Below are 12,674 nucleotides of genomic sequence, written 5' to 3'. Positions count from 1 at the left end.
TAATAGAACGTCTATTTTTAGGAGATTTGTCTCAATCTGTATCACTATAGGTATTCAACTCTAGTTAGGAATAACGATATAAAAGAAGACTATATATAAAATTGTTCCTTTAGTATAGCGAAGAATTTTCTTAAAACCTCCCAATGGTGCTCAGTAGGAAAATGCATAATTTGATAGACATGATTAATTACGAAAGTAATATCGGGTCATGTGATCCTAGTGTCATATTGTAGGACACATAAATGATTACATTGTCAAAGTTTTTATCAAAAGTTTTTGAATCTTACGAGATATAAACTAAAAATATTAAAGATCATGTTAATGAGAAGCTTTTTGAGATTACAATGAATAGTGAATATACATCTTATGATTTTATTTGTCAACTATTATTTTATTTTTAGTTTAAATAATAATAATAGTCGAAAGCTATGAGAGTTACTTATCCATGTTGTCCAAATAATAAACCATTAATTAAATATGACATAATTATAAAAATTATAATCATATTAATAAATATGATAAACATAAAAATATTATCATTTACGATTGATTTGTATGGATCTTTGATTATGATATAAATAAGATAAATTTTAATTTATTAAAATTAATTTAAATTTTTTATTATTATTACTGTCATTATACACCGATCCAAACAAGTACATGCTAAAACATATTAGTTACGGCTAGAGTATATATTACCAGCTCTATTATTTATTTCAAACTTTCACAAAGTATTGCTACATGCAGCTTGTCAAAATTAAAGAAACAAACAATGACAGTCCGAAGAATGGAAAAAAAAAAAAAAAGGAAAAAACATAAACCCGGTAACAATTATAATTAATCATATAATTAACCATTGTATAGTTAATTAGCTCCTAGTTAATTAACTGCTTTGACCGCCTCAAATCTTGGTTCTTTGGGCATGTACTTCTGGTTCATGTAGTCCCCGAAGAGAAACTCGGGGTAGGCGCCACTGGTCTCGTCGACGGCGGAGGCCGAAGCCGGACAAATGACGGCCTTCACTGAAGGGTTGTAGAAGGAGGCGACGGAGCGGCGGTTGCCATTGCCGGTGGCGAGCACGCGGTGCCACACGCTCTTGTACCGCCCATTGCTGACCACCTCGATCTGGTCCCTGGTGTTAATGACGATGGCATTGGCCAACGGCTGCACTGTTGAAAATTAAACTTTATTTTTTGTTGATAAAATTTTATGGAAATAAAATAGTGATGTGGCAAGTCTTGACTAGAGATAGGATAGAGATAGAACTTGATGAATTGATAAGAGTTCGTGGAGATAGAATTTATTTATTTATTTTTTTAAATATCATGATTATCTCATATTAGTGCTTATCCAATAAGCCTATAAATATGTACTTCTTTTTCATGAATGAACAAGTTGACTTTTCTATTTTCTTCTACTCCTCTTCCACATAGAGTTATTTCTCCTCTTCCACATTTTTCCTTCTGTAATTCTTTTTCTTCTCCCATAATTTCTATTTCCAACAAAGTGGTATCAGAGCTATGGCTAATGGAGGTATGGTTCCCTTCCAAGTTCCAGTACTCAAAGCGAGTAATTATGACAATTGGAGTATCAAGATGAAGGCGCTTCTTGGAGCTCATGATGTTTGGGAAGTTATAGAAAAAGGCTATGTTGAGCCTCGTGACGACTCGACGTTATCTTCAACTGAAAAAGACAGTCTGAGAGATTTAAGAAAGAGAGACAAGAAGGCTCTCTTCCTCATTTATCAAGCTTTAGATGAGGATGGTTTTGAGAAGATTTCAAGTGCTACTTCAGCCAAGCAAGCATGGGAAAAGCTCCAAGTCTCATATCAAGGAGAAGAAAAGGTAAAAAAGGTACGACTTCAGACATTAAGAAGTCAATTTGATGCTCTTCGTATGAAAGAAGGTGAGTTAGTATCAGATTACTTTTCTAGAGTCTCTACCATTTCCAATCAACTAAAGAGAAATGGTGAGAAACTAGAAGAAGTAACTATTATTGAGAAAATTCTTCGATCATTGGATTCAAAATTTGATAGCATTACAACCATCATCGAAGAGACCAAGGATCTACAAGTCATGACGATTGAGCAACTGCTGGGTTCATTACAAGCCCATGAAGAAAAGAAGAAGATAAATGAAGAAATTACTCAACAACTCCTAAAGACGACTCTTCAACCGACAAAGAAAGATGAAAGCTCTAGTAATAATAGAAGTCAACGAGGAAGAGGTCGTGGATATGGACGAGGTCGTTCTAATGAGCAAGGGTGGGTCTCCAACAACAACAATGAAAGAGGAGAACATTCAACAAGAGGACGTGGAAGAGGGTATACAAAATCGAGGTACGATAAATCTCAAGTTAAGTGCTACAATTGTGACAAATTTGGACATTATGCAAAAGAATGTAGATCGCCCAAGAATAAAGTATATGAAAGAGTAAATTATATGGAAGAAAGGAAAGAAGAAGATGGCACCCTACTGCTAGCATATAAAGATAATGAAAGAGAAGAAGATACAATTTGGTATCTCAACACTGGTGCAAGCAATCATATGTGTGGGAAAAGAAACATGTTCGTAGAGCTTGATGAATCAGTTGGTGGTAATGTATCCTTTGGAGATGAATCAAAGATTGAGGTAAAAGGCAAAGGTAACATTCTCATCCGTTTGAAGAATGGAAAACATGAATTTATCTCAAATGTTTTCTTTGTACCAAATATGAAGAGCAACATCCTAAGCTTAGGACAACTTTTGGCAAAAGGGTATGATATTCATCTAAAAGATGGTATGCTCATCTTGAAAGATCATATTGGTTGCTTAATTGCTAAGGTGCCTATGTCAAAAAATAGAATGTTCTTACTTAATATTCAAAATGATGTCATCAACTGTCTCAAAGCTTGTTACAAAGACATCACTTGGCTATGGCATCTTCGATTTGGACATCTGAATTTCGGAGGACTAGAACTGCTTTCAAAGAAGGAGATGGTGAGAGGACTACCTTACATAAAACATCCTGATCAAGTATGTGAAGCATGCCTACGTGGGAAGCAATTTAGAAGAGGTTTTCCAAAGGAGTCAAGTTCCAGAGCTCAAAAGCCTCTTGAACTTATACATACAGATGTTTGCGGTCCAATAAAGCCAAGTTCACTTGGTAAGAGTAATTATTTCATTCTTTTCATAGATGATTTTTCTCGGAAAACTTGGGTATACTTCTTGAAGCAAAAATCGGAGGCCTTCGGCGTATTCAAGAAATTTAAAGCTACCATAGAAAAGGAGAGCGGTCTCGAGGTCAAAGCTATGCGTTCTGATCGAGGAGGAGAATTTACCTCAAAGGAGTTTCAAGAATTTTGTGAAGCCAACGGAATACGACGACCCTTGACAGTTCCAAGATCCCCTCAACAAAATGGAGTGGCGGAAAGAAAGAATCGAACCATCCTTGACATGGCAAGGAGCATTCTCAAAAGCAAGCGGCTACCAAAGGAACTTTGGGCAGAAGCGGTTGCATGTGCAGTATACTTATTCAACCGATCACCAACAAGGAGTGTGTGGGGGAAGACACCACAAGAAGCATGGAGCGGAAGGAAGCCTGGGATTTCTCATCTAAAAGTTTTTGGAAGTATAGCTCACGTTCATGTGCCTGATCAATCAAGAAACAAATTGGATGATAAAAGTAAGAAGTTTATTTTTATTGGTTATGATGCTAACTCAAAAGGGTATAAGCTATACAATCCAGATACTGGGAAGACAATCATCAGCCGAGATGTCATATTTAATGAAGAAGAAGAATGGAATTGGGAATCTCGAAATGAAGATTATAACTTTTTCCCGTGCTTTGAAGAAGAAGATGTGGAGCAACTAAGGGTGGAGCAACCAAGGGTAGAGCAAACAAGAGAGGAGCCTACTACTCCACTAGTAACACCAACATCAAGTACTCAAGAGAATTTATCTGCATCAACTTCAAGTGAAAGAGTACCACGCTTTAGAAGCTTACGGGAAATTTATGAGGTAACTGAAAATCAAGATAATCTTACTCTATTTTGTCTCTTTGCGGATTGCGAGCCTATAGATTTCCAAGAAGCTATAAAAAGCAAAAGGTGGAAAGATGCAATGGATGAAGAAATCAAGGCGATAGAGAAGAATGACACATGGGAGTTAACGACACTTCCTAAAGGACATAAGGCGATTGGTGTGAAGTGGGTGTACAAAATAAAGAAGAATGCCAAAGGAGAAGTTGAAAGATATAAAGCAAGATTGGTGGCAAAAGGCTACAGTCAAAGATCTGGCATTGATTATGATGAGGTATTCGCTCCCGTTGCTCGATTAGAAACTATCAGACTAATCATTGCTTTAGCAGCTTAAAATAAGTGGAAAATACATCAAATGGATGTAAAATCTGCTTTTTTAAATGGAGTTCTTGAAGAAGAAGTCTATATTCAGCAACCATCAGGTTATGAAGTTAAAGGACAAGTAGACAGAGTTCTAAAATTGAAGAAGGCTCTCTACGGGCTGAAGCAAGCACCAAGGGCATGGAATAGCCGAATAGACAAGCACTGCAAGAGAAAGGCTTCATCAAATGTCCCTATGAACATGCATTATACATTCAGAGTAAGGATAAAGATGTTTTAATTGTATGCCTATATGTCGATGACTTGATTTTCACAGGAAGCAATCCAAGTATGTTTGGAGAATTTAAAGAAGTGATGACTAAAGAGTTTGAAATGACTGATATTGGGCTCATGGCATACTATCTGGGCATTGAAGTGAACCAAAGGGAAGATGGAAGCTTCATCTCACAAGCAGGTTATGCAAGAGAGATATTAAAGAAGTTCAGGATGGATAATAGTAAGTCTATAAATACCCCAGTAGAATGTGGAGTCAAGCTATCAAAGCATGATGAAGAAGAAAAAGTTGATCCAACATTTTTTAAGAGTTTGGTTGGAAGTTTACGATACTTGACGTGCACAAGGCCTGATATTCTTTATGCTGTTGGACTTGTTAGTCGCTACAGGGAAGATCCAACTACTACCCACCTTAAGATCGCTAAGAGAATTTTGCGCTATATCAAAGGTACGATAGATTTTGGATTATTTTATTCAACATCTAACCACTTCAAACTTGAAGGATATAGTGACAGTGATTGGGGTGGAGATATAGATGATAGAAAGAGCACTACAGGATTTGTGTTCTTTATGGGAGATACAGCCTTTACTTGGATGTCGAAAAAGCAGCCTATTGTCACACTTTCTACTTGTGAAGCAGAGTATGTGGCTGCGACTTCATGTGTTTGTCATGCTGTTTGGCTCAGAAATTTATTGAATGAGTTAAGTTTACCACAAGAAGAGGCAACCAAGATACGAGTTGATAACAAGTCTACAATAGCACTAGCAAAGAATCCAGTCTTCCATGATAGAAGCAAGCACATCGATACGCATTTTCACTATATCAGAGAATGTATTACAAGAAAAGAGGTGCAAGTGGAATACATAAAGTCTCAAGATCAAGTTGCTGATATTTTTACCAAGCCACTCAAATTTGAAGACTTCATCAAAATGCGATATTTACTTGGAGTCACAAAATCAAGTTTAAGAGGGGGTGTTGAAAATTAAACTTTATTTTTTGTTGATAAAATTTTATGGAAATAAAATAGAAATTATGGGCCCATAACCCACAGGTCCCAGGATCGGAACCTGGCTCTGATACCACTTTGTTGGAAATAGAAATTATGGGAGAAGAAAAAGAATTACAGAAGGACAAATGTGGAAGAGGAGAAATAACTCTATGTGGAAGAGGAGTAAAAGAAAATAGAAAACTCAACTTATTCATTCATGAAAAAGAAGTACATATTTATAGGCTTATTGGATAAGCACTAATATGAGATAATCATGATATTTAAAAAAATAAATAAATAAATTCTATCTCCACGAACTCTTATCAATTCATCAAGTTCTATCTCTATCCTATCTCTAGTCAAGACTTGCCACATCACTATTTTATTTCCATAAAATTTTATCAACAAAAAATAAAGTTTAATTTTCAACATGCACGTCCACCCACTCGCCGTCCTTGAGGATCTGCAAGCCTCCGACACGGTCATCTTGGAAGAGGAGGATGACGCCGCCAGCGTCGGTGTGGGGGCGGAGGCCCAGCTCCACAAGGTCCAACCGCGGGCAGGGCGGGTAGTGGCTCACCTTAATTCAATGACGCAACATCAGAATTAAAATTAATTGTTTTATTTATAATTAAAGTCTCTCCTAGCTCTATCAAGTGTCAATCAATTATATAATTCTCACCTTGGTGCCGAAGAACGGCTCGTGCTCGCCGTTTCCGGTGAACTGGTTCTTGAAGGTGCCCTTCTCCAGCCCCAGGTTTTCTTCCATGGTTTCCATCAATTTCTCGGCTAACTTTTTCACCTCCGCTCTGTACCCCCTCATCGTCTCCCTAATGATCAATTGATCCATCGAATTAATCAATTTATGTAACATATATAATAATTGTCATGAACAATTCATGGTGGTGTGATATAATTAATTAATTAATTAATTACTTGAATTGGGGAGGATGGGATGGCCATTGGTTGTCGTCTTGGAGAACAAAGACGTCCTCCCAATCCACATCGTCCAACTTTTTCTTGTTGTTGTTTACTTCTCCAGCGACCTCTTCTTCTTCCCGAACGAGTTGGTCGAGGAGCTGCACCGGCTTGGACGCCTCGAAAGCCTCGGCTCTGTGCCTGTAGCACTCCGTGCACACCTTCTTCACGCGTTCAAGCAGCTCCACCGGAATCCCATGGTTCACCAGCTGCAAAAACATTAATTTTAGTAACATTAATTAATTCCCAAATTGACTGATCTAATTAAAACAGTAGCAATCTAATTAAATAACAGAGTCATAAAACAACAGACCTGGAAGAATCCCCACTGTTGGCATCCATTGTCGATCTGAGCCAGAGTCTCAGCCCTCTCCTTCCCTTCCAGCTTGGAGAAGTCGATTACCGGAATAGCCATGAAGAGAGAGAGAGAGTACTGGTGGTCGGCTTTTGCTGGGCTAGCTAGCTGCTGCTGGTGGAGTAGTACTGCTCGATCAGTGTGAGAAATTCACGACGAGCGAGGGGGCGTTTTATAGAGAATTAAGGATCGATGATAGTTCAGTGTCCACATCACGGGGAAGAAACGGAGAAGCTACTGCAGGAGCTAGCCGGCCACGAGACGGAGCAATAGTTTTGTTCAAGTTGTTTTCCTCTTTTGTTGTAAGAAGCATGTGAGGAAACAGCAGCCTCCGTCTTCTTCTTTAACACTGGTTTTCTGGTGGCCAGTGCAATTATTCAACGAATTATTGCAGGAGATGGAAAGATATGCATTAGAATGATGATGGTGTAAAATGTGGTGGAAAATATTTACATTTTTTTTCTTTCAGGAATTATATAATTATCCGAATAATGCATAATTAATGTCAATGATTGCGTGTTGATGCTAATTATATTGACCAACTCACAGTCAGTGGGATGTAAACGAGTCTACAGATCGCATATCCCTATCCATGGAATCCTATGAGCATCCACAATCATAAATATTTGTAAGGAGCTCTTTTTTTTAATACTACCTTAAAAGTAAAATTCTTTATATATTTTTTTATTATTAAAAAATCACTCAACAATTTTTTCTCATTTTTTTTCATTATATATATTTATTATCTCTCCTTCGTTTTTTTCCATATAAATATTTAAAACATAATAATTAAAAACTTAAAAAATTGACGATGAAGCGGCTCCGCGTTTACAGAGCCGCTCGTCGTTTGACGGATGGACCTCCTCGTGGGAGCTTCAGACTGTGGATGCTCTAAGTTCCAAGGTCAAGTTCAATTATATTTAAATAATTATTTTCAAATCATATACATAAAATTCATATATGGTTACTCTTAACTTATTATTTTTATTTTCAATACAAATGAAATTATAAATGTAACTTTGTTAATTAACCGAGTTGAATATGTTCTTTTGCTTATCTTATTGGGTTTGTTATATATATATATGATCGAGCTGATTTATTGAAATTATTTATGGGGTTTGAAGGAAGAGTTGAATCTTTTATTAATCTAAACTAATAAGGGTGTCTTGCTTTATTAACAATTAGGGCACCAACTATATATTTACCTCTATGTCATCTTCATGGTCCTAACAAAAACTTCATTAGTCTTGCAAAAACATTTTAAATGTGTATCATTATCTTTTCCCATTAGCATAATAATCCTTAAAATATATTTTTTTTTGTCAAATTTAGATTTAGTTTATAGGTCATATTTATCATATTGAAAATACTTGTTTAAAAAGAACCCACGGAGAGATTTAATTTTTGAATGAGAATTTTACCTTTTTTGGTTAAGGGCGGCAATGAAAATTCATATATAATCAACTAACTTAAGTCAAGTTAGATTTAGATACTCAATTATATTCAATAATTGAGCTTAAGTTTGCTTAAAATTATAGGTACCCATAGTGGCCCATAAGTTTAGACACCCATTTATTATTGCAAATGGACATATACAATGGATATTTATTGCGTACAATGATATGTTATCACTAAACTAGTTACCATAAAGATGATACAGTAAACATATGACCTAATTTGTGAAAACTCCTCACTACCGTTCCATTAAATTATTTAACAAGGTTATTAGTCGAGAACAAACAACATAAACAACAAAACTTTTGACATTTTTAAAATTATAAGGGGTGCTTTGAATAGCAAGTGAGTATTAGAGGTACAATGAAACAAAAATCTAACTGATAAAAAACGATAAGAAAAGAAAGACATGTTGACGTTCTAGAACCAGATTTGACTAAGCTAACCGATGTTTTTCGAAATTATGGCACATTTATCATTAATTACATGTTGATGATGAATCAAATATTGGTATAATTAACTGTCACTATCTCTGGGTGATAAGATAGTGGTGCCACGTATGATAGTCTTGTCCTTTTCTTTTAAGTTTTTCTTCACCTGAAATTCTATCTTTTTTTATCTTTCTTCTAAGGTACTTCCTCGCGATTGTTTGCTCGATCAATCTTGTCCGATATTAAATATTAGATATTAAATATTAGATATTAAATATTAATGTTGGATTCAACGAGATCAAATACATGATGTTGATCTACAGATTATAATTAGTTGGGTTATTTTTTTAATAATTTATTTAATCAGTCCAATCACTAAAGCTTTGATGGACGGACTAGTGATTATATTTCTTATTTGACCAGTCCCATCTCTTGCTCTACCTATTAAGAATTAGGGTTTGTTGTTATTATAAATATGTACTTAGGTCTAGCCTATTTGAATGCTTATTACATATTCTTACACACGACGGCTTACGTCAATCCTAAGAAATACATACGGGAATCCATCTCCCCTCGTAGAGCGAAAGAGGTGAAGATCGAGTCTTCAATGATGTCGGCGCTCAACGCAGGTAATTATTATTCTCTAAATTCGTTCATATGCTTGATAAGATCGATTTTACGATAGAAATCTTGATTATGGGATCAAGCTTATGTCACGTTCTACTGCCTCAAGATAAATCTAACATTTGGTATCAGAGTGAAGGTTGATTTAAGCATATGAATTGAGATAATACGTTATTACCTATCGACATTGTTGACGAGTGACTCATATTTGAATGAAGATTAATATGAGGGATGTCATGGAAGAAAAAATCTGTTAAGATTTTTTGTAATAAAATTCTGTTAAGATTTTATATAACATAATTTTGTTATGTTTTTCATAACAAATTCTGTTATGTTTTTACCGGGTCTGGGGTTTAGCAGTATTTATAAGGATCATTGTAAACCCATTGTATAACATTAAAAATACAAGAATCATTAGATGTGATTCTCTTGTGTGGAGAGAATTCTAATAAAGCTTCGGTCGTTTTGTGGAGTAGGCAAGTCGCCGAACTACGGTAACTCTTTTCTTTTCTCTTATTCTTCTCCTTCCTGGTGTTTGCTCTCCTTTTTGTGCGTCTTTGTCTTGTTGTTCTGCGCGATCTCTTTTCTCTCTTCCTCTTCTTCCGCGGTTTAGAGGTTGAGAGGTATTGCCCTCTCTTTGCGCAACAATTGGTATCAGAGCTACAGGTTTTTGGCGGATTTCTTCAACATGTCGGAGACGACTCTGCGAAGTTTGATATGGTGAAGTTTGACGGAATCGGAAACTTTGAATTATGGCAGAGAAGGGTCAAGGACTTGTTGGTGCAACAAGGCATGGTGAAGGCGCTAGGAGACAGAAAACCGGGAAGCATGGAGAAATTAGATTGGGAAGAACTTCAGGCGAAGGCAGTAGCAACAATCAGGCTTTGTCTTACGGATGACGTGATGTACCATGTCATGGACGAGGAGTCACCGGTGACAGTTTGACAAAAGCTGGAAAGTCGGTACATGTCAAAATCATTGACAAACAAACTGTATCTCAAGCAGAAATTATTCAGGTTGAAGATGACAAAAGGAACCGATCTGAGCCAGCACATCAACGTATTCAACCAGATTGTAAATGATCTGAAGCAGATTGATGTGAAGATTGAAGACGAAGACAAGGCGCTGATGTTGTTGAATTCTCTACCTTCATCTCCTACGTACGAGAATTTGGTTACTACTTTGATGTGGGGAAAGGAAACTCTCAAATTGGAGGAGATCACAAGTGCGTTGCTAGGTTTTCACCAAAGGAAGAAAACAAGCGATGAAATTTCTCAAGGAGAAGGACTTGTGGTAAATAACAACCAAGAGCGTGGTAGGAGCAAATCTCGACATGGATTGGGTAACAACAACAAGGCTCGTTCTAAATCGAGAAGGAAGAAGGTGATCACGTGCTACAAATGTGGAGGCAAAGGTCATATCAAGAGAGATTGTCTAGAGATAAAGAAATATATTGCAGAGAACAAAAGTAGTTCGACAAAGTCTGCAAACATAGTTGAAGAAGAAAATTCAGAGAGCGGTGATGGAGATATGCTATCAGTTATGTTAAGTTCGGAGCAGCTGACGGATGCATGGATTTTAGACTCTGCATGTTCATATCACATGACTCCAAACAAGGATTGGTTTGACACCTATAGGGCAGTGGATTCTAGTTCAGTGTTGATGGGAAATGATGCATCATACAAGGTTATCGGCATAGGGAATGTCAGAATCAAGATGTTTGATGGTGTGATCAGAACTTTATGTGATGTCCGATATATACCAGAGCTAAGGAAGAACTTGATCTCACTAGGCACACTGGATGGTATTGGTTGTAATTACAAATCAGTGAGCGGGGTGATGAAGGTCAGCAAGGGAGCTCTAACGGTAATGAAAGAACAAAAGGTAGCAGGAAACATCTACAAGTTGATAGGGACTACAGTTGTAGGTGGATCCACCTCGGTGGAGTCTGAATCAGACAGTACTGTCTTGTGGCATATGCGGCTAGGACATATGGGTGAACGTGGGATGCTAGAGCTTCACAAGAGAGATTTGTTGAAGGGTGTCAAAACGTGCAAGCTTGAATTCTGCAAATTCTGTGTTCTTGGGAAACAGAGCAAAGTGCAATTCAAGATGGCAGCAAACAAGACGGAGGGGATTCTGGACTACGTACATACGGATCTCTGGGGACCGGCCAGTGTAGCATCACGTGGAGGGTACTTGTATTTTGTGAGTTTTACTGATGATTTCTCATGAAAGGTATGGGTATACTTTATGCGTCACGAGTCAGAAACTTTTGCAAAGTTTAAATTGTGGAAAACTGAAGTAGAGAACCAGACCGGAAGGAAGATCAAATGCCTTAGGTCAGATAATGGGACTGAGTACACAGATTCAAAGTTTCAGGAATTCTGTGAGCAGCATGGGATAATGAGGCATTTCTCAGTTCGTAGGACACCTCAGCAGAATGAGGTAGTGGAAAGGTTGAACAGGACAATCATTGAGAAGGAAAGATGTCTCAGGCTGAATGCAGGGCTTGCAAAGAATTTTTGGGCGGAAGCAGTTAACATGACATGTTATCTCATTAATAGATCACCAACGGTAACACTAAAAGGCAAAGTATCAGAGGAAGTATGGGCAGGGAATCAAGTAGATTACTCTCATCTTTGAGTTTTTGGATGTCCAGCCTATATGCACATATCTAGTGAGGAAAGATCAAAGCTGGATGCAAAGTCAAAGCAATGCATTTTTCTGGGCTATCAGAAAGGAGTTAAAGGCTATCTTTGGGATCCTAAGGCAAACAAGGTGGTGATCAGCAGAGATGTGGTGTTTGATGAGAAAGCTATGTTACAACGTACTTAGGAAGAAGGAAAGGAAACACCACAAAGCAACATAGAGAAAGATATTGTGCAGGTGGAGCTAGAGACTCATGACTCCGATGATTCTAGCTCAGAGCACACGGAGCATCGCACTATAGCTTGTGGTAGAACGAGACGAGTCGTAAAACCACCCACTAGATACGGATTCGAAGACTTGGTATCTTATGCACTTATCACTAGTAGCGGAGACCCTATATCTTTTCAGGAGGCAATACATAGCTCTGAGAAGGACAGGTGGACGGGTGTTATGGCAGAGGAGATGGAGTCATTGCATAAGAACCAAACGTGGGATCTAGTGGAACTTCCTGAAGGAGAGAAAGCTATAGGGTGCAAGTGGATATTCAAGAAGAAAGAAGCAATGTCAGAGGGAGAAGA

At 37.4% G+C, this 12,674-nt stretch overlaps 1 protein-coding gene across 1 annotated transcript; it reads right to left on the bottom strand.

Moving 5' to 3' along the window:
• Positions 1 to 807: 807 nt before the first annotated feature.
• Positions 808 to 7,315, bottom strand: LOC121992506 (1-aminocyclopropane-1-carboxylate oxidase-like). The gene is made up of 5 exons (XM_042546950.1): positions 6,893 to 7,315; positions 6,538 to 6,788; positions 6,284 to 6,431; positions 6,032 to 6,181; positions 808 to 1,164 (listed from the first exon to the last, which is right to left on the bottom strand). The coding sequence occupies exons 1-5, from the start codon at positions 6,992 to 6,994 to the stop codon at positions 880 to 882; spliced, it is 936 nt and encodes a 311-aa protein (XP_042402884.1). The 5' UTR covers positions 6,995 to 7,315; the 3' UTR covers positions 808 to 879.
• Between the last annotated feature and the right edge of the window lie 5,359 nt (positions 7,316 to 12,674).

Source organism: Zingiber officinale, chromosome 6B, assembly GCF_018446385.1.
Source record: "Zingiber officinale cultivar Zhangliang chromosome 6B, Zo_v1.1, whole genome shotgun sequence".
Classification (NCBI taxonomy): Eukaryota; Viridiplantae; Streptophyta; class Magnoliopsida; order Zingiberales; family Zingiberaceae; genus Zingiber; species Zingiber officinale.
Note: the sequence above shows the minus strand (reverse complement) of the source record. Positions and strands in the feature narration are given on the sequence as shown.

Coding starts and splice junctions, on each gene's coding strand:
- LOC121992506 (XM_042546950.1), bottom strand. CDS start 6,994: ATGGCTATTCCGGTAATCGACTTCTCCAAGCTGGAAGGGAAGGAGAGG. Junction 6,182..6,283: donor AGCCGTTCTTCGGCACCAAG/GTGAGAATTATA, acceptor CATTGAATTAAG/GTGAGCCACTACCCGCCCTG. Junction 1,165..6,031: donor GCGAGTGGGTGGACGTGCAT/GTTGAAAATTAA, acceptor TCAACAGTGCAG/CCGTTGGCCAATGCCATCGT.